At 41.7% G+C, this 22,887-nt stretch overlaps 1 protein-coding gene across 4 annotated transcripts in view; it reads left to right on the top strand.

The window, feature by feature from the left end:
• klhl13 (kelch-like family member 13) overlaps positions 1-18,361 on the top strand; it is a 37,909-nt gene extending 19,548 nt beyond the window's left edge. For all 4 annotated transcript variants that reach the window (XM_054755314.1, XM_054755316.1, XM_054755315.1 and 1 more), the window contains 4 exons: positions 183-379; positions 688-1,483; positions 6,062-6,175; positions 12,617-18,361. In XM_054755314.1, coding sequence (XP_054611289.1) covers positions 183-379; positions 688-1,483; positions 6,062-6,175; positions 12,617-13,104 — 1,595 coding nt within the window. In that variant the 3' untranslated portion in view covers positions 13,105-18,361. The remainder of the gene's footprint in view (positions 1-182; positions 380-687; positions 1,484-6,061; positions 6,176-12,616) is intronic.
• The last annotated feature ends 4,526 nt before the right edge of the window (positions 18,362-22,887 follow it).

Below are 22,887 nucleotides of genomic sequence, written 5' to 3'. Positions count from 1 at the left end.
AAAATCACATTTTTTGGAATTGAATTTGTTCAAGTCGTAATGCAGTTTTCATCCTCTAAGCTAAAATATCAAATGGATACAGCTGCTCACAGACATGTCAATCAAATAAGATTATGTATTAGTTCTACCCATTGAGAAGCATTACGTTTTTCCCCTCATCTCCCTGCTTTCCCCTGATGCAGGTGGAATGAAAGAACAGGATTTAATGTGCATCAAGCTCCACGGAGTTAACCGAATAGGCCTGAAGAAGATCATCGACTTCATCTACACGGCCAAGTTGTCGCTCAACATGGAGAATCTACAAGACACACTCGAGGCAGCCAGCTTCTTACAAATCCTTCCTGTGTTGGATTTCTGCAAGGTCTTTCTAATATCTGGGGTAAGGTGACGCACATACACGCAGAGTGCATGATTACGGCACACCCATTTTCACCAATTGTACAGGATAGTACAGAGACCAGTGGTTTACGTTTGCAGTATCTATATCTAACTGGGATGAAATGACTTCATTATTCTAGTTTGAAAATAAATCAAAACATTTTTACTTGATCTGAATTCCAAAATAGCACTTTATGTTCTTGTGAAAAGTGTAGGCTGAATTTTATTTATTCCAAATAACGGATCCTAATACTTTAGCGCCAACCTTGGTTGAGGTTTAAGAAGGTCTTTTCTTCCCCATCCTTGCAGGTTTCCCTTGACAACTGTGTCGAGGTGGGCCGTATTGCGAACACGTATAACCTCACAGAGGTGGACAAATATGTCAACAATTTCATACTGAAAAACTTCCCCTCGCTTTTGGGCACTGGCGAGTTTGTCAAGCTGCCGTTTGAACGCTTAGCTTTTGTGCTGTCCAGCAACAGCTTGAAACACTGCACTGAGTTGGACCTTTTCAAGGCCGCTTGCCGCTGGCTACGCTACGAAGACAGTCGCATGGACTATGCCTCAAAGCTCATGAAGAACATCCGCTTCCCCCTCATGAACCCGCAGGAGCTCATCAATCACGTACAGACAGTTGACTTCATGCGCACTGACAACACGTGCGTCAACCTTCTCCTGGAAGCGAGCAACTACCAAATGATGCCCTACATGCAGCCAGTCATGCAGTCAGAACGGACAGCCATCCGCTCAGACAGCGCCCACCTGGTCACCCTGGGTGGCGTCCTGCGGCAACAGCTCGTTGTGAGCAAGGAGCTGCGTCTGTTTGACGAGAAAGCTCACGAATGGAAAGCGTTGGCACCTATGGACGCGCCTCGCTACCAGCATGGCATTGCGGTCATTGGCAACTTCCTCTATGTGGTGGGGGGCCAGAGCAACTATGACACCAAAGGCAAGACAGCAGTGGACACGGTGTTCCGCTACGACCCTCGCTACAACAAGTGGATGCAGGTGGCGTGCCTTAATGAGAAGCGTACCTTCTTCCACCTCAGTGCGCTCAAGGGACACCTCTATGCTGTCGGTGGAAGGAACGCGGCTGGGGAGCTTGGTGAGTTTGTTCTTTTCTCCTTGCTTTCCTCCCATCTATCAAGCAGTAACAAAGGATCTGATTAATATTGCATAAGATTAGGCTCTTGAATATGAAGGAGTTGTCTGGGAAGGAACATGTAGTTTAATAAGATCCACTGATGTGGTAATCACGTTTTGTTGTGTCAACATGTCCCTTGTTGAATTTTATACAATATGGTCATTATCATGGCTGCATGTACCATGTACCAAGAGCATTGCAGCATTTCATATTTTTGAGATTTGTTTTAACTGGACTGCTTTTGTGTCTGCATTGTGGGCTGTTGTGAGTTCATTAATAAGGGAACAATCTGTTCTCAACTAGAGATACAATACCGATAACTTATTGAGAGCTATTTTAATTTTTTTTTAGATTTAACTGTAATTTTTGCCCACCTGGAAGTAAGAGACTCAAAGGTGGATTAGACAAACTATCTGTAGATTTGTCCTAATCAAATATGGCGTCACTACTATTAAACAAAATATAACAATAACAAAAATGGAGAACAGTTCTGTTTCTAGAAATGTATTTTCATAATAATTTATTTTTGTGCAAACAAACAAAAGTGTGTAGTCTGAAGTCCTTATCCAGCCACTGCGTTGCCAGACCTAGCAAGCTAACAGGGCTAACATCACACGTCCATAAGTCAGTAGTGAAGCTTATGTCCATATTTCCAACTATCAGGACTGCAAATGGCTGGCGACCAGTCCAGGGTGTACCCCGCCTCTCGCCCGAAGTCAGCTGGGATAGGCTCCAGCATATCCCCACGACCCTAGTGAGGCTAGGCGGAATAGAAAACGGATGGATGGATGGTACATACCATGGTTCTCAGTGGTTTACTAGAGGCCAAAGCCTGTATCTTCAATGATAGTAAAGGGCTGGTAATCCAATGCGGCTAGCTTTGTGGGCGCTTCTTTCTTTATGGCATTTTCGTCTGCTTTTAAAACACCATCGTCGCTGACGTTTCAAGTAAGTATACTGTTGTATCGTCCAGCCTGACCGTAAAAGATCTGCTTCTATGAAAGCGACAGTAATAACCAAGCAGCATAGAGGTCTTATTAGTTATTATTATTAAAATTATATTTTGTTTCTTCTTTACAGTTTCATTTATTGTTGTATTTTGTGTTTTATTACTGTATTTTATGTCCTTCCGCTTATACCAAAACTAAACTTACATCACAGCCTAGGAACGGAACTCATACGTAACCCAAGGACCACCTGTAGTACTTATTTTTAGATTTGATATAATGATCTTTCGGTGACTACTGATACTCTATGAGACTATGCTAGCACATGCTAATTAGGTTTTCATAACGAATGTATGTATTATTTTATGTTAAGCCTAATTGCAGAACATAACTGGACCACCATACGGTGCTTGAATTGAGTTTTTTTTTTAACAGTAGTGAACAGAAAATGGCCACCAAGCAAGCAGTCATCTTTTGTAGGGTTATAATTAGACCAAAGAGCAGTGCCTCAACTCACTGGCTGTCCACCTCGTGGCCATTTCCTGCTTTAATGTTCCATTGGCCTTTAAGGACACGTCACAACAGCATACTAACCCCTCTGACGCTCCCACCTCAGCGAGCTGAAATGGAACCAAAAGCATGACGATGTGATGGAAGCAGATCCAGTTCTTATAATAAGATGTTCTTCTGAACCACACTTGTGGGTTTAGGCAAAGTAATTACAGCACTGGAAGGCCCAGTGACACCAATGACAGAGTGTTCATCTTGTAACTGGTTGCCACTGTAGTCTTTTAAGGTCAATGGGGGCAATGCGTTGGAATATGTCAACCTGTTTTTAATGGTCTTTTAGGCTCAAATTAGGGCGGGGCGATATGGACCAAAAGTCATATCCCGATATATTTATGTTGAATATTGATATATGATACATATCCTGAATTTTTTTTCACAAAGTGAGTTTTCACAAAGTCACAAAGTTGTTTCATTAAAATTTTTAAAAAATCTTATAGAAAAATAGCTGTTAAAATAGGCTTTTTGTTGGTTTAATGCCCGATTAATCGTGTCTAACACAGCACTAAGGGAACAATTATCTCATTGTCTCCATTTTCCAGAGGAAACGATGACGCACTGTCATTTACATGAACCGGGTTTGTAGTTTTCTTAGGTTTACCTTTCGGTGACATGTCGAATGTTGTTGGTCAGTTAAATGTGGCTTAAATGTGGACAGTCCTCGGCCCGGTGTTTGCCGCAGGTGGGGCTTGGTGAGAGGTGTAGCTTCTCCGGAGCACCGTGCTATCTGCTGCAGGTCGTAGCTTCTCTGGAGCCCGTTACTAGCTAGTCACAGCCACTCCTGGTGGGAGGCGTAGTTGCTCCGAAGCCTGGTGTGAGGCGCAAGCACTCCGAGGCCCGGTGCCGGCTGCAGATGGTGCTTAAGGCGAGGGGAAGCTGTTCCGGGGCTCGGTGTTAGCCTCTGCTTCCAAAGGCCGGTTCTAGTGGGAGATGAAGCCTGTAGTGAAGTGTAGCTTATATCGTGCTTAAAGGAAATATCAGTATTGAAAGAATATGGATATATTGCCCTGCCCTAGCTAAAATCATTTCTGTCTATGACGTTCTCTTAGTTTTTCGTTAGGCGGAATGTTCCAAGTCAGCAAGGTTCTCATCAGTCAGACCTTCTTTTTGCCTTGTGGTCTTTTCCAACAAAGCAATCTCTAAAGCTAAGCTTTGTGCTTTTTTCCCCTTCGTCTTCTCCCCTCTTCTCTTAATCCTATGAGATTATTGGGACTAATCAGACTCCGCAGAACACTAGTCGCTTTTCTATCCAATTACCGGGTTCTGTCCCCTGTGTTTTGGGCCAAATCTGAAGGTCACAAAAATACCACGGCTACCCTCACAAAGACCAGTTGTCCCTCTGCTGCCCGCTGGCTCCATTAAGATTTGAGAGGGAAAAAAACTGCAGGCTAGTAAGGTCATGCTTATCACAATGGTTTTTTTCCATCTGATAATAGGACAACATGACAGCAAAAATAATATTATAGTAAATCCCAAACATTTGTGTTTGATCTTCTAATATGTTTCTGCTTCTCCACTTAAGCGGGTACAATTACATGCACAAGTCAAGGTCACTTTCATAATGAATGATGAGTGGGCAAAGTATTCCCTCATCCCACCCACTGAGATTCCCTCTGCTGACCTCGAGGAGGGATTAGACTTGCCACAAAATCTTCTGACTAATTTCATTCATTTGCAAGGCTTTGTTGTCACTAATTTAACACAAGCATTAAAGGATACACCACTGAATTTTATTGTGATAGTACTGGTCCGTATTAAGTTTGAGAACATAAAAAGAATCGAGTGCCTTATCCTGCCGTGCTGCTAACAGTGTGTTTAGTTATGTAGATGACACATCGCCAGGTAATATGGCCAAATGACAACTTAGCTGCCTCTTGATGACGAGCGCCTCCTCATGTTGTGAAACCTGCAGTAATCCTTATTAAAATGTTCCCTGCCACCCATGCTTCCGTGTCAAATGCACTAAGGCTACCTTCACGCTGCCAAGTATGACGCCCCATATTTGTTAAAATGGTTTTTTTTGTGGTCATTCACATAACCAAAAAAATTGCGGCTTGTCAATGTACCTGCACAGTGTCCGGGAAGAGACGCAGCAACGTCGCAAGCTGCTTCAGTGACACTTATTTGAAATAATGTTCAGATGACAAGAATAACTTTGGCCTAAATCTGTGAATACCTTTTATCCATCCATTCATTTTCTATGTCGTTTGTCCTCACTAGGGTCGCGGGGGTATGCTGGAACCTATCCCAGTTGACTTACACCCTGGACTGGTCGCCAGCCAATTGCAGGGCACATATAGACAAACAACCACTCACACTCACATTCATACATATGGCCAATTTAGAGTCTCCAATTAACCTAACATGCATACTTTTGGAATGTGGGAGGAAGCCGGAGTACCCGGAGAAAACCCACAGAACCTCCACACAGAGATTCGAACCCATGTCTTCCCAATTTCTTGACTGTGTGGCCAAAATGCTAACCGCTAGGCCACCGCGCGGCCCTGTACCTTTATCCAAGTCTCGGTAAGCACGGCAAAACATGCCTTTCAGTGAAGTATAGGACGGAGACGGATTTATATCCGTTCGGATACATGTCAGATCTATATCTACACACGAAAGAGGCCTGAGTCTCTTTTGAAAAAATCAGAATTGCACTGACATGAAAAAATTGGATACAGGTCAAACGTGCAAAAAAATTGGAATTAACCTGCAGTGTGAACGTAGCCTAAATTACCAAAACACCGTTCCCTCAATCCCAGTGGGTTTTTTTTAGAATCCCTGTCAAACAAAATATCCTCTGGGACATTGACAGAAATTCTTTTACAATCTCAGAATCTCCCAATTTCCTGTTCACTCGGTGCTGACGGGGTTTTCGGATTGCATCGCCCGCATTTTAAAGCTGTGTTACGGCTCCCACGCTGAGACCCTCCAAGGCCTCATTTACTGCTGTTTGTCCTCCTTAGTTGTGTCTTGCCCTACTTTCGACTAATATGTTTTCTCCCCCGCCCCAATCTTCTTTAAGCTACTGTGGAGTGCTACAACCCAAGGACGAACGAATGGACGTATGTTGCTAAAATGAATGAGCCACACTATGGCCATGCCGGGACAGTGTATGGAGGCTACATGTATATTTCAGGTAAGTTCCCACCATGTATTGATTGACTTTACGTATAATGACATGTTTCACTGTCATGATTGCACGTGATTACTTTCAATAACACTAATGTAAAATCAGTATACAGTGGTACTTCCTTCCAAAAGGTCAGACAAAAGCTGAATAATTTTTCCTATAGGAAATTATGTAAATTCAATTAATTTGTTCCAGACACTCCAAAATATAAAAAAAAAATCCACACTTTTTTATAAAGAATAATTATAGTTGTACATAAAGAAAACAATACAAAATAATAATAAATGGAATTGACAAATGAACATTTAATTTTTACCTTTAGTGAAGACTCTCCTTGGCGAAGATGATGACGAGTGGAGAGGGAGGTTGGGAGGGGACACAATCTTTGTACTTTGTGATGAGTTTTTTTTTCTTTCTTGAAATCAATAGTGTTTCTCCCCCCTTCTTTATCAAAGTGCTGGCACTCGCAACTTTCTTGGGCCCAATGGCCACTTAGTAAAAAAAATACACGGGCAGTGAGTCAGCAACGTGTAGGGTGCTTTGTTTGGCTACTCGATTCTGCAAAACGATATAGGGTATAGGGTAGACGGACTAGTTTGTCATGCGTGATATTTTTCAATAACCGAGACAGTACACGAAAACAACTTTTTGTGAAATGTTCTTCAAAAACTAGGGAATTTGAAAACAGTTTTACTGTAGTAAGTTTATTATAGTACAGGGGTTTTCAAATTAGGAGGCGCAACAGTTTGACAACCTTATTCAAAGCTGCTAATCTAACTTTAGTCACAGTGTTGATTTTGATTGTTGATTTCTTTCATTCTACAGTGAGAGAGTGAGCATGAAAGTCCACAAAATGTGCCCCAGAAAATCTGTATTTCGGGAACCAGGGGATGCCCTATCCTTTGGTTCTCTCATGGGAGGCTCATTGTGCCACATTTTGAAAACTCCTGGGATAGTCTTCACTATTATTTTGCAAGTGAAATGACCGTTATTCATCAATATTTTCTATTCCAATTTAGTATTTAATCGTTCTTTGTTAATTTATCGATGGAGACGTTGCGTTTTTTTATTGAAATGGTGCTTTCACACTTCGCACCCTTTGGTTCATTTTAATCAAAGCCTTTTGTTTCCCCCTGTTGGTGTGGTTTCCCCAGTATACCCCAGTAGCTCATCTTGTTTTCTGTTATTTACTGTACTTGGCACGTAGTCTGATAACAGCATGGCTTCTTTTTAGTGTGCTCAAGAATTCCACTAGCTTCAAGAAACACCATATCCTCACAGATTGTCTGCATAATTCTTATCCATATTACATTCATTTGCCGTTTCACTCATTCTGCCGTACCACACGAGCCTTCTTCTTGTTTACATTTGCTCTCTTGTGCTTAAGTGCTTGACTCATTTTGGGGGGCGGTAATGGTGGAGACTGGACATTGACATCAGGTCTTAAGCTTGCTGCGCTTTGAGTGTCACCTCCTTACTTGTTCACTTCATCGGCTTGAAAAGAACAAATCCTGCGCTATGGAGATGAGTCCCAGTTTCTCGGTGTAACTAATCCTGAGCCTTTTTTTAAATACAAAGGAAGGAGGGGTGTATGGATGGGGAAATTTGGAAGTGTTTGTCGCAAAGTGGAGGATTGAAGCATGTGTGGGAGGTCACACAGAAGAGCATGTGTGTTAATCCATCCTGGCTGTGGGCACCGTGTTTTTACCACAACACAGAGTACATGATGAGCCTGACATTTTGCAGCGGTGTTTCTTTTGTGGGAGTACATTTTTGGTTCCACTCGGATTTAGTGAGATGAGTGTCAGAGAGGATCATCATTGATGTGGAATACACACTAGTAGTTTGAGCCTACCTGGATTATTATTATTATTATTATTTAGATTAGACTTATATTAACTGCCTGAATTCAAATTATTACATTTTATATTATTGTAGTTTGTTATCATCTTTAATTGTATACAGTTTATTATATTGTGCCGGTAATACAACAGTTATGCAGTTAATAGCGCAGTGGTCACAGGAGCACTAATCTGATGTTCGTAAAATGCTTCTCATTGGCTGAAGCCTGCAGGGTTTCATTGCTCACACATCCAAAGATGAATATAGACTCACCAGACACAACAGTACGTACCAGGGCTGTACAAAATGTAGAATTGAATTGAGAATGACTTCTAAATTCCAATTCGATTGTTGAATTTGAATTTGAATTTGAATTGCGGTTGCAAGCAGGAAGCAGAATTGCAATTAAAATTTGAATTGCAGGAAGTAGAACTGAAATTACATTAAATTCACGATGCATAATTAAGGTGTATGTAACTATGAAGCTTTACAGTATATGTTTAAAACATGAATTTTATAAAAAACAATGTTGAATAGACTTAATGTGCACAATATAGTAATAGTTTTTTTAAATCACAAATTAACATTGAAAACCTACTCAGATAAAACAGGTCATTTAAATTGTAAAAACTTTCAAATTGTTGGGTAGGTGGATAGAACAGCACTTTATCTAGTCCTGGGACAATAATTGCTGTATCCAAGCCTTTAAAATGCCTGTCCACAAATTTGGAGTACACTAGTGAAATCAATTGATGATAATTCTAAATAATTGAAGGCCAAAGCTGGTTGATACTCTGACTTCTCTTAAATTGCTAAACTTTCCAACCTTAAGGAGTGTGCTTAATGTTAGTGTCTGTTAGTGTCAATTAAGAGAAAAATGTATGTTAAAAGTATCTCATTCTCACGGATATGTGGTGAGAATGAATTTCTCTGAATTGCATTGAATTCAATTCCACTTCCTGTAATTCAAATTCAATTCAATTGGAGTTGATTCTTTTTCAACTTCAAATGCATCCATTGAATTGAACTGAATTCAGAATTTTGCAAAGGCCTGGTAGGTACACCTGCCAAATGAGACTGAATGTTTCTGCCATTATTGAAATGGTGGTGGTTTGCTTTGCTTTCAAACAGCTCACACTGAGGGGTACATTGGTTTCATTTTTGCCCAAAATATTAGGGGGATCTGTCAGTATTATGCAGTGCATCTTCTCATCTCATTAGATAGTGCAAGCGTACCAAAGGTAAGTGTTTGGAGCGGATCCAAGAGTCTTAAATAAAACTCACATATCTTAGATTTCAAGTAGTACTTGTGGGAAAAAAATCTTTAAAAATAATGCAGTACTTAAAATGCTCAAGGCTAAGTAAATGGCCAATTAGAGGATTTTTGTTGCACTGAGGGCCCTGCAGCACCCTCGGGTCTCGGGGGATTAGAACCGCTGTGCAAGGTGACCCACGCTGAAGTGCACTTCTGTGTCGGTCTGTCACAGCGGATCAGCACGCGTTGTGCGCCCGTGCCGCTCCGCTGTCTGAAGGTATTCTGTCAGCTGGATGAACCTGACACATGCACTCAGCCCACGGACCGTCACAGCTCAAGTGGCGTGGCATGGTTCAAGACGCGAGTAGAGAGCTGCGGCGCCTCTGGACCGCAGTGTGAGCATCCCGCAGTCCAGCGGTTTAAGCCATTTTTCACTTATAGTCATCCACATGAGTACTGCGCGATTAGAGTGATTTGGGCTAGAGTGGAGAAGCTCCTCAGGTGACCGGTGTGTTATCTAAAGTACTATTTATGGTTATTTCATGCTAAGAGTTCAATTAGTGCCAGAACACATCTTCAGTGTACTGTATGTCAGGTTACATGAGGTTAATGTTCTGCCTGTCAGCATGCCTGCAAAACGGTCTGAAGGATGGTTGTACAGTACTTTTACATATCAGCAGGAATTCTACCATTCTGCTGCAGAATATATGGCAATGTGCCTCACCAGTGAAGTGCAAGATCTTGTATGTTCTGGACTGAAGGCTCAGACATGAACCTGACAATGTGAAAGGGTGCCCTACATTTCAGGGGAATCACAGGTGAACGATGAGTTCATCTAAAGGGGAAAGATAAAAATGAATATTGTAGATTAATAGAACTTAACTAGAAATGTTTTTTTTTGTTGATGTTGGTTCACGTTGTTCCACAGGTTCTTACTCACATTTCTAACTAGAAAGGTGCACACCAGAGTGCAGACATGCTCTTGTGTCCTGCAGGTGGCAATAACATCCACTGAATTCTTTAGGTCAGTTTTTCACACAAGGTACACCTGAAAATTCAATTAAAGAAAAAAAAATCTAATTCAAAATGGAGGGGTTTTTTTTGTTGAAAATGGCTCAGCAGTTTGGTTGTTAATGTACAAACGAAATGCATCATTTTTTCCACTTGGCTAAAATAATGATGAAGCATTAATCATTTTAGTGGGATTCTTCAAAGGTAAGACACTTGAAGAAGCTTCATTTGTAGATGTTAATGAAGTTAATGAATACATGTGATGAAAATAATGCACCTTAATCAGTGCTTCTCACAGGCTTGCAATCTATTTGTGGCGGCAAATGAACTTTTATTGTAGTTTTTTTTATTCCTCCAATGTCACAAACAAGACGGAGCCACTTGAGTGACTTTGGATGGGTGAGGGGCCCACAGCAGCACTTACATGTCATTGACTGTCTCAAACAGTCTCTTTGACTAGATTTGTCACTAGTCAATTAAAAAAAAAAAAAAAAAAAAGACTATTTAGAGCAGGGGTGGGCAAACTGGCTCGCGGGCAGCATTGAGTTAACAAAATTGCCTGGGGGGGCAGACTGTATATTTGATAGTCCACCTGAGATGATTTGTCTTCATTTATCTGTAAACGTGTCATACAATCTGCCATATGTGCTTGTGTCCCTTTTTTCAGTAGCATGTTAACATCACACTACATCAAATTACAAAATTTTATTTTACAAGGGTTTTTGTTTTTTTTTAACTGAATAAGACACCCGGAATGTACATGAGTAAAGGATGTGTGATATACAATATGAACTATGAAGGATAAAACATTGGCTATTAAAGAGCATGTGAACATCCCTCCTATTTTACTTCCCAGACAGTGCAGTGGGTAGGTTAAGTTGTGTCACATATTTAACTTGTGTTTGTTTGGCACCATGGGTGCGGTAGTTGTCAGGATGGCTGCATGTGAAAAGCTACTTTAACCAGCAAAAGGCTGTCTTCGATTGACTCTGACTACTTGCAAGTCATGTTGCCAGCTTGTATGTTAAAAGTTGAAATTAAATACTTTGGAAGCACCTGGCGGGCCGGCTTCAAACGCTTGGTGGGCAGGATATGGCCCCGGGCCGTAGTTTGCCCACCCGTGATCTAAAGGGTTGTGATTACTCGGCAAATATAACGACAAAGTCGGTAAGTTAGCAACACCGATCTCTCATGCTGGATGGTTCTTTGACTCCGGCAGACCAGGTGCGTTTCAATGTTTTTATGCGCAAGGGCGAACAGGTAGCACCAAATCCATCTGTGGCGGTCCATATTTGTGGCGAGCCTTAGTCCGTGTCTTCAGCAATTGTATCAAGTACAATGTACTAGGTTACCATTTTCTGAAAGGGGGTGGGGGAAGGATAAGAATGTGTAATAATAAAGTGAACAGAGTTTAAAAGATGTGCAAAGTACAAAAAACATGCACTAAAATGCAGTGAGTTGATGTAGTTTTGGAATATGCGTTGCTGCCTCCCCTGCTGTGTCTCTATGTAGCAACTTTTTAAAAGTGTTTTTGAGAGGGCAGTTGGACGTTTTTGATTGTGTGGTATGTCAACACGCAGTGAAATAATAAATGATGTTAGTGCTTGACGGACACATACTGTATGGCCTCTCAATGTCTTGCTGATTAATGGGACATTTGGACTTCGGAGTACCCTTGATGGCGGGCACAGCTCCTTCCCAGTGTCTTAATTGTGGATTTGCTGTGTCGAGCGAGCAGTTGCATAAAGAAAGTCAGACTTGATGATGAGTGGGTGCATGTATTACAAGTCCAAAAAGGCAGGCTCCTACAGTGAAGCTCGCACGCAATCGCCGGGTAGCATCCGAAGCGAAGGACTCTGTTTCTGCTTGGCATTCACCGCAAATCTTTGCTGCTCTCGCTCCTAGTCTTCTGCCTGGGGGGGTGCGAGCGGGGCGGGGATGGGCTGGCTTCCACCCAAATGCATGCTGGGATTGTGTTCCTCTTTATTTTAAGCCTTCCCTGTAGACATGTCCTGTTTTTTTTTTCCTTTCCTCCCCACTTTGCCTCAGCTTTGTGTGTCTCGACGTCTACAGTCTGTTTGTGCACGTTTGCGTGAGCACATTGTGCCGTTCTTCTTTTGTAGTCAGTTCGCCATTGAGTGAGTATTAATGTCATTCCTATTGCAAATGCGTGGAGTTTTTTTCAAATCCTTAATGACACCGCTGAATGTGAGCATGTTTGTCATCCCCCCACACAACATGTTGGAGGATGCATGAGTTACTGATTGGTCTGATCGCATCACACTTTCCTCCCCCAGTGGTTGGCGTGCAGGCTAATTAGCCCTCTCTTCTCATTGCAGGGGGCATCACTCACGACACCTTTCAGAAGGAGCTGATGTGCTTTGACCCAGATTCTGACAAATGGACTCAGAAGGCGCCCATGACCACCGTGCGCGGCCTCCACTGCATGTGCACAGTGGGAGACCGCCTCTACGTGATCGGTGGGAACCACTTCCGGGGCACGAGCGACTACGATGATGTGCTCAGCTGTGAGTACTACTCCCCCGCCCTGGACTTGTGGACTCCTATCTCCCCCATGTTGCGGGGCCAGAGCGACGTGGGAGTGGCTGTGTTTGAGAATAAGATCTATGTGGTGGGCGGATACTCGTGGAACAATCGCTGCATGGTGGAAATAGTTCAGAAGTATGACCCCGAGAAAGATGAGTGGCACAAAGTGTTTGACTTACCCGAGTCGCTGGGCGGAATTCGAGCCTGCACGCTCACAGTGTTCCCCCCTGAAGATATCTCAGGCTCGCCGTCCAGGGAGTCGCCCCTTTCAGCACCTTGATGAGTGAAGGGGGGCGCCCTATTTTGGTCATACCCCCTCAACCCCCTTAACTCCCCAACAAACACGTATAGACATTGTTTGCACTTCTTGGGACTAAGTGTGTACTGCTACCCTCAGTCCTACAAACGTGGTTCAACCAACATACCGTACAGTCATGGCAACCGATTTACACCTTAATGTTGCACACTCGGTTTATATTTTGTCAGGAAAGTACCTTGACCTGTAAAGGGACTTTGCAAATCAACTTTTCTACCTGATGTCGCCACTAGTCATACGCCGTCGTGCGGAGCAGGGTGACTCCGGGGCAAACTCAGGGCTCGGCCCAGGCCCGTCTAAACAGCTCTCCTTCAGTTTCACTTCTTTCCTGCGATTGCTACGAAACTGTTAAAGTGGTGTTTTCTAAATTTAATAAACATGGTTTTTAAAGTACGTAGACCTTCATGGCATCATTACTGCTTGAGGACATTCCCAGTCTTCCCTGTGATTGATTCCCAGTCGCACCTGTCCGTTACGGACTTTTGTTTACTGCTGGTATAAACAATCTGCTGACTGGCGTTACCTGGAAACTGGTGCTTTCTCCCCGTGCTGGCATCATGACAGACGGCGGTGTCGCCCACAGTCTGCCCACCTGCTCTCGGCCAATTAAATCCTTAGTAGCGGCATATGGTGTCCGAGATGAGTGCTTCCCGCTGTTACTGGGAACAAAAGGTTTGTGTAATCATTAGGTGAGTTTGGTCCATAGTGTTATATCCTCATTATGCTCTCATTACAGCACATTACTGTGGTGCCTCTGATTATCCATGTATTTTTGATCACATCAGATAGGAGCAGAATATAATTATTTGCCAGCAAATAATTACACCTGTACCAGCTACAGCTCGGGAAAAATCTAAGGCACCACAAATTTTGACAGGTGGAGATCATGCCACAATACGCATGAAAGCTGCGATTAAACATTAGGATTACCATAATTTCCGGACTGCAGAGGGCGCAGGTATGTAAGCCGTACCCACCATATAAAGAGGTATATAAATAAATAAATAATATTTTATTATTATAATATATAAATAAAGAGGTGGGAAAAAAGATTTGTACATATATAGGCCACACCTGTCTATAAGCCGCAGGTGTCCACGTCATAACATGGGATGTTTAGGACACAGAAAGATGTTACACAGAAATAATTTTTTTTTGAACTTTTGATTAAATATATGTTTTTTTCCAAACAGTGCCAAGCAGTGCATCGTAATATGGCCAGTCAAAGAGTGAATGTAAGATGGCTAGTTAAACAGTAGCCTACCAGAAAAGTCATTCATCTCGTCCTCGTCGTCCTCCTGGGAACTAAAACCATTCAAGTCGTCTTGACAAGCATCACAATTGAACAGCCTCATAATTCCTTCGTCACACACTTTGTCAGTCTCTCTCTCTCTCTCTGGTTCTCTTTCCCTCTTTGTCTTTCAAAACCCGTTGGTGATAGTGGAAGGTTGGCAGTTCGAGTAGTCCAAACAGAGGCTGCAGTAATTCTTCACTTGATCAAACTTACTTAAGATGTGTCAGAGATCACTGCATGAGACTTGAAAATGTGATATTAGTCACTTGTCCACATCACTACTTCCTGAAGCTGCATTCTAAGCATCATGGGAAATGTAGTTATTAGCCACTGAACACGCTGCAGGGTTCAAAGCATGACAATATAGGCCTCAAATATTGGTTTCTGAACTCTTTAAGTGAAAACATGACAACATTTTTAAAAAAACCATTTATCATTTTCTCTAAATTCCATCTATCCATCCATTTTCTATGCCGCTTGTCCATACTTGGGTCGCAGGGGTACGCTGGAGCCTATCCCAGCTGACTTCAGGCAAGCGGTGGGGTACACCCTGGACTGGTCGCCAGCCAATCGCAGGGCACGTATAGACAAACAACCATTCACACTCTCATTCATACCTATGGACAATTTAGAGTCGCCAATTAACCTAACATGCATGTTTTTGGAATGTGGAAGGAAACCAGAGTACCCGAAAACAACCCATGTACGCACGGGGAGATCATGCACACACCACACAAAGATGCCCAAGTGGATATTCCAACCCAGATCTTCCCGGATTTTCTCTTTCTTTATAGAATAAAAAACATGTTCATTGCTTCTCAAACACATACTGTAGTAAAATCAGAGATCATCATTTAGCAGTGGTCTCTGATTTCCCGGAGCTATATTTACAGCCGTGTACAAACAGAGTTAGAATCAGTTTTTCATCCATTTAATTATAAGTCATTTCCAAGTACCAATTATAAGACAAACTCCTCTTTTTCAAGACCAGTTTTGGAAAATTACTGTATAGTATTGAGTTTGCTTCCCAGGGACTGACTGCTTTCAGCACTTAGATGAGTGAGGCGGAGGGTTGGGGGTGCATATGCACCCCATGACGCCCCACTCTTCAGATCCGTTGACAAACAAGCTTAGCAAAGTTCCACGTTTGAATGTTTATTGTTGTCGTGTGCAGTGGCGGTGCATTATAGTGTCGTTGCTAAAGACTCTGCCGTTTAGCGATTCAGTCTGAATATTTACGTCAGATGATGTCATATGGTGGCAAATTCAAATGTTTTGGCCATGGATTGTAGCTAGAACAGCACGAGAAGCATCCAAAGGTGTCTCGGAAACGTTTGCTTAAGTATGAATAACATCTTCATTGAGCCGAGCATACGAACCATCGAACGCCAGAGTAACATCATCTTAAGTATAAGCAATATTAATGAAATGGCAGAAAAAACGTGTCAGCATCCACTTAGGCTAAGCTCCGCCCACCGCCTCATCAAAACACTGGTAGCTCCTGGATTGTCCACATTGCTCTTTTTGAAATATTTGGATCACTATTCTCTTAGAATACTATTATTTTGGATCACACTATGAGGTCCTGGGCAAGGAAATTGCTGAGTCCCATAAGCCACTTACTTACCTGCAGGAGAGAGAGCGTCATGACTACGAGCAGGCCGCCTACATGAAATATGTGAGTATATAACATGGCATGGCTGCGGAAAAGTTCATTTTTTTACCCTGTTTTTGTGTAAATGTTGCGTATGGTGAGTTCCGTGGCTGGAGGCGAGGACAAGCTGTCTGCCTGCCCAACAGCCATAGAACTCTCAAAAACGGTAAGATTCCACCCAAGTAACATTTGAGAACTGCCAAGTGTCAAAGTCTATAAGCCACGTTCTCCTGCTGACTGAAAACCTGACAAAGGAGTCAGAATTTAAAGTTGAGGTGCACTCAAAATTGCGTATTTTTTGCAGCGTTGAATCGCCGCTACGTGATTTAAAAACATGTAAAAAGATGTGGCAAATAAAACCTTGCACTCACCAAAATATGTCAGTGATCACAATCGCGATGATTTGACACCACATTATTTTTAGGCATCAATATAAAGTAATTAAGCCCTATACTTTTTTCTTCTTCTTCGTCCAAACTTCCTGTGCATGGTCAATATTATCTGCGTAGCAAAAATTGTGTGTGTATTTAGCAAACAATAATAGCATCAATAATGACTTCCACCGTAAATCATTTTACAGGGTGCTATTACAATTAATATCAGAGCCACTCACTAAAACCATGATATTCCTGTCAGGTTTTTCCCAATAAATAAATTAAATCATCAACATAGAAAAGCCCAAACATAATTCAAGATTCATTTTGTCATCACTATACGTCAATAATGTAACATCTACAAGCAAGGAATTTCCCTTTCACCTCCAACTAACAATTTCAAAATATACATAGAAGATCCTCGTCACGATCTCTGCAGGTTTGGAGAGCGTGTCATATATGCCCATAAACGCCTTCCATTTTCACACAGAACCGTGAAACGGCGCAGTGGGACAGCACCTTAAATAAGGTAAGCAAAATATGAGAAACACCTCCGTGTTAGCGACGCTAGCACCTCCCAGCTTCATACTGTTCGCCGTGTGACATCGCGCTCTCACTAAGGGTGGCAAAACACAATCTTGTTTTTACTATCTCACCATCCAGACCCAGTGAGGCGTGATCCGCTGTCTCTATTCATCTTTGAGGGAGTGCGCTTTCAAAACAAACCTCTTTTATGAAGTCTGAAGACTTCATCCTCCGTGTAGTCGGGCTCCAAGGCTGCTACTCTTGAATGCTAAAGTTTGTGTAAGCCAGTGTCAATATTACATGATGGCGCTTGTGTTTTAATGAACAATGCATCCCTTTGAGACAAAGCAAAGGAAAAAAGATGACAAACGTCCTCCTTCATATTCTTCTCCTTTCATCATCTTCACTACCTGTGCTTCTTGGTGGATTGCATCACCGCTGGTGGCCTTATTTACCATGTGATAAGGTGCGTGCGCTCGCGTGTGCGTACAGTCGAGCACACATCTGGGTCGCCATGTCTTCTCCTCAAAAGGCAAGAAGTTGACCCCCATGTTGCCCAGGCTCATGCACATACAATATCGATTCAGAATATTCAAAATATGTCTATTTAAATAGTAAATGTCGTTAATGATTAAAATTAAATCATTTAAAAACAATTGAAATTTGAATTAAATTTAAGGAGGGGAATGCGCTTACAGTAACTAAAGCGTCGATCCTCACCCCACCCCCGCCCCTATTCATGATGAAACACCCCGTAGAGATGCAGAACCTCACCGTCTTCTGACTGCATGCACAATGGCGTTAATGGCTATTGATCCCAGCAGCTGGCACACGCCCAAAGTATCTAAAATAACTTCTCCTCGTTGCATAATCGTATTCATCTCATTGCTGCACTGAATCAAAAGCAAAAGGTGCTTCAGAAAGGTTTACATCTCTTTATGAAATGTCTCTAGTGAATATTCATAGGTCAAGTTTTGGTGCGCCCTGTCCCATGCGAGCGTGTCGTCCCTGATTCCCCTCTTCTTCCAGCACCAGACGTGTATGAGGGATTATGGCGGTGGTGGGAGGGGTAATTAAGGGCTTTGTTTTTCTTGAACATCTGGCCATGTCGCAGGCCTAGATTTTATTGTACGCATCGCTTGTTTACCCAAATTGCAAAGTCTGTGTTCTGCCGCCAAACTGGAGCATCTCTTTCCACAGATAATTCTTTTCATGCACCCTTGCCTATGAAAAAGATAAATAGGCAAAAGATAACTTTTGTGACATACTGTATATATACTGTATATATATATGTGTGTGTGTGTGTGTATATATATATATATGTGTGTATGTATGTATGTACAGTATGTGTAATATATATATGTGTGTGTGTGTGTGTATATATATATATATGTGTGTATGTATGTATGTACAGTATGTGTAATATATATATATATATATATATATATATATATATATATATATATATAAAATGTGTGTATATGTATATATGTATATGTGTATATATATATATATATATATATATATATATGTATATATGTATATGTATATATGTATATATGTATATATGTATGTATGTATATATGTCAATTTTTGTAAACTTCCCTTGCCATCCATCCCCAAATGTTCTCAATTTGATTTAGGTCAGGGGATGATCCAAAAGAGTGAGACAGGCATTGTGATCTGCAGCGTTGTCCTGTTGGAAAAAAACAGTCATTACCACACAGATGAGGACCTTCAGTCACGAGGGATGCCCCCCCCCCGCAACATCTCAACATTGCCAGCCGCCATTTGACGCCCCTGCACAACCTGAAGCACCCCAGATCATGATGGCTCCCCCTCCACTGTGCCTTGTGGAAAACATCTCAGGTGGGATGTCCTTGTCATGCCAGTGAAGGTTACATTTTTTCTCATCAAGGAATAAAACTTTCTTCCACCTTTCAATGTCCAATGTTTGGTGCTCTTGTGCTTTAACTTTTCATCAACTGATGAACAGCCTATTTCACGTTAATGCTTGTTTGCAATAAATTGCTTACTCATAGCATTTCTTGTCTCACTCCCATTTCTTCTTTTTGCAGTTTGAAGCTCTACTTAGAGCCTCCTTAAGATCAAACAGTGCAAAATGGAATTTCTGTTTTCGTCAAGAGTCGTTCACTTTGCCAATTTTATGCTTTAAAATGCTGGATTTAGGCTAAGAATATGTACAATTTTCTTAAATAAGCATATTTTTGGACTAATAGGCCGTAGTCAACTATGAAACGACGATAATCGCAAAATTCAAGCCACAAAGTCTCAAGTAACGACAGTAGTCCAATTTGAAATCCTAACAAAGCATTGCATAAGTTTATGTTAGGATAAATCCATTTTTTTATGGCATTTTCAATGGGCATTTTTTGTTATTTTCAAAAATGCTTTTGCCTTTCATAGCAGAGGTCTTCATAGCAGCCTGGGCTGCATCAGGAAGCGCATCCGGTGTAAAAAGTGGGGGGAAAAAAATGTATGTGTATTGTTTTGGTGCTGTTTTCTAAGGTGACTCAAAGTAGAGCCAGTGAAACACTGTGGGTACTCTGCTCAGAGATCCTTATCAAGGTTCAATACAGCTCTGGCTTCATGTCACTGCAGGTTGTTGGAAATCCGGAAGCCCTCCAAATGAATTATGTTGCACCTTTTAAAAAGAGCGCTGTTTGGAATCATTTGCATTGTTTCAAATTTCACTGTTGACGAGTATCCTTACGACAGAATATTTCTCTTTTACCGGATTCTCAATATTTTCTTCAGCGAGGACCTCACCTGGTCTCACAACACCCAACAAGTTATCAAGAAGTCCCAAAAGAGACTGTACTTCCTGAAAAGACTGAGGAAATTTGGCATGTCCACCAAAATCCTCAGTTGCTTCTATAGATGCACTATGGAAAGTGTCTTATTTATTTATTCATTCATTCATTCATTGGTATTCATGTCTCTTCTGTTCTTGTTGCTTAACTTATTGGTATTAATGTTTCTTATGTTCTTATTCATTTTCTTGTGTTTTCCTTTTGGGAGAACGAACAGAACAAGAATTTCATTGCATAGCCAAACTACCTGTTTTACTGTGCTTATGACAATAAAACTCTTGAATCTTTTTGTTTTTGCTGCCATTTTTTTCAGATTTGAGAAAAATTGGCCTTTTGTGTACATAGAAAAAGTTTCTCTCTGAGTTCAGCTCATGAAAAATCGTAGCAAAAATAAAAGCGTTGAGTTTATTATATTTATTATAGCACATCATTTAGATCCTTTTAATTGTTTATGTGGGGAAAATGCATGTTTACAAGTACAGTCTTCCCCGTTTAATAAACGCCTTACCACTAATGGATGCCAGGTACTTTCAGCATTTGAATAAATAAACGTCCCCAACCGCAATATGAGCAAATACGGTAAGTAGTGAAAACATAAACAACGTGCTGTGATTTATTGACTGCCCAGTTGATTTTTTCCCCATCAGCGCCTGGCAACAGCATCCCTCACCATTTCCCACACAACTGCTGAATGAAGTTCAATATGTAGCTGACGGCGTGACTTTCTCACCAAGATGAAATGTCCGTCCGCCATTGTGTGACGTCGCTCTAAAGCGTGAATGAGTGCCGTCTGGCCCTGAGGGGTCACGTTTGATTGTTTGCGAGTTGAAGGTCCTGACTGATACCTCTTTGCCTCCTCAGCCTCTGTGCCCTGCACAATGCCAGGTTGCCGTGGTTACTGGAATTCCTCAGCAGATGAAATGAAAAAGCACTTGACGCCTCGCTCGCTTGTGGAGTCGAGAGGAAGCCGCTTACTCGTCTGGTGAGCAGTGAATGGGGAAAGTAAAGCAAACATGTTAACTTTGGAGAAGCTGATTTGTGACCACTGCAAAGTCATCGCGTTGATTCCCCTTTAGAGCCACCCATTTCAATTTCCATTTCATTAGCGCTGATCCTCAGGTGCTCTTTACAGCCATGACCTCTAGTGGTCTTCACGGGAACAAGACAGTGCGTTGATTCACGTATGTACGGTGGAACCTTGGTTAGCGTCATTAATTCGTTCCAGAAGGTCCAACTCTTAACCAAAACGGACTTTAACGGAATCAGTCTGTCCCACAAGAAATGATGTAAATCCGATTAATTGTTCCAGTAAGCCAAAAATGTTAAAACAAACGTTTTTTTTTGTTTTTTTTTAATAGTTCTACAATTATAGTTCTATATGCAGAAAACAATTTGAAATCTATATAAATGATGAATAAAAGGGATAAATGAACAATTTAAGGTTACTTTTACGTTTCACTGAAGACGTGATTTTTAATGTGACTGAAACGGGAAGGTGGTGGTGGTTGATCTTCCTGCCACATCTTGTCTTTGGGAACAGTCACGTCTTCAGTGAAGGGAAACGTAAGCTTCAATGTTCATTTGTCCCTTTCACTCATCATTTATATATATTTCGATGTATTTAAAATTCTTTTCTGCATATAAAACTCTCATGACAAAAGTATAAAAACAAGTGTTTTGTGTTTTTGAGCATCAACCGCTGATGACATCATTGATAGGCGATGTAGCCTACACACACACGCACACATACAGTAATGCCACGCAACATGCTGACACATTTACATAAGCCCTCATCATCCGTCCATTGACACACACGTACAAGTTCATCCTTTTCATGTACACCCGCGTGCTTTGAGCAGAAGCATCCATTTCTTTCTTGAACCTATTTATTCTGCATTCGCTGCATGTTTTCTATCATTAAAAGAAGACGGGATGGCATTGAGCTTACAGGTCGACCTCATTGCCCCAAAGGACCGCGATTGGATGCTGACCTACTTAAAACATTTCATGCTCTATAAAAGCTGCAGAAAAGCATTGCTTAAAAGAAACAAACATAACTAGTAATATTATTTTCTGAGAGAAAATTAGATCTATAATAATAATTGTAATGCAATTAATTAATTATGGGTTGGTACCACTTTACAACAAGGATAATTATAATAACAAATAATACATTATGATTTTTTTTAAATTGCTTGTTAAAACTTCTTTAATAAATGAACCTCAATGTGTGATTAAATAAGAGGGGCAGTCCGCTAGCTAAACGGTGAACAAAGGTTAACAAAAAAGTTTTTTTTTTACATGTTTTTATTTATTTTGTATGCTTATTGTACGTAAATAATTGTATAATAATACATATATGGGTATGTCTATATATATATATATATATATATATATATATATATAATTATTTACAGAGTGTTTTTTTACATTATTTATAACAAATATCCATCCATCTGTCCATTTTCCTCCGCTTATCCGGGTCCAGGTGGTGGGGGCAGCAGTCTCAGGAGGGAAGTCCAGAATTCCCGGTTTCCGGCCACCTCTTCCAGTTCCACCGGGAGGACACCAAGGTGTTCCCAGTCCAGCTGAGGGACATAATCCCCCCACCGTGTCCTAGGTCTTCCCCGGGGCTTTCTCCCGGCTGGGCATGCCCGCAACACCTCACCAGGGAGGTGTCCGGGATGCATCCAGACTAGATGCCCGAATCACCTCAACTGGCTCCTCTCGATGTGAAGGAGCAGCGGCTCTACTCTGAGCCCCTCCCGGATGGCTGAGCTCCTCACCCTATCTCTTAGGGTGAGTCCCGCTACCCTACGGAGGAAACAACCCAAAGCTCATGAGGGCGAGGGTGGGAACATAGATTGATCGGAAAATTGAGAGGTTTGCCTTGCAATCCACCCTTTTCCGGATTTGGAAGTGCTGAGTCTCATCCCAGAAGCTTCACACTCAGCTGCAAACCTTCCCAGTAAACGCTGGAGGTTACAGCCCGATGAGGCCATCAGGACCACATCGTCTGCAAATAGCAGAGACGAGATCCTAACGCCCCCGAACTGGACTCCCTCG

Source organism: Dunckerocampus dactyliophorus, chromosome 16, assembly GCF_027744805.1.
Source record: "Dunckerocampus dactyliophorus isolate RoL2022-P2 chromosome 16, RoL_Ddac_1.1, whole genome shotgun sequence".
Taxonomy (NCBI): domain Eukaryota; kingdom Metazoa; phylum Chordata; class Actinopteri; order Syngnathiformes; family Syngnathidae; genus Dunckerocampus; species Dunckerocampus dactyliophorus.
Note: the sequence above shows the minus strand (reverse complement) of the source record. Positions and strands in the feature narration are given on the sequence as shown.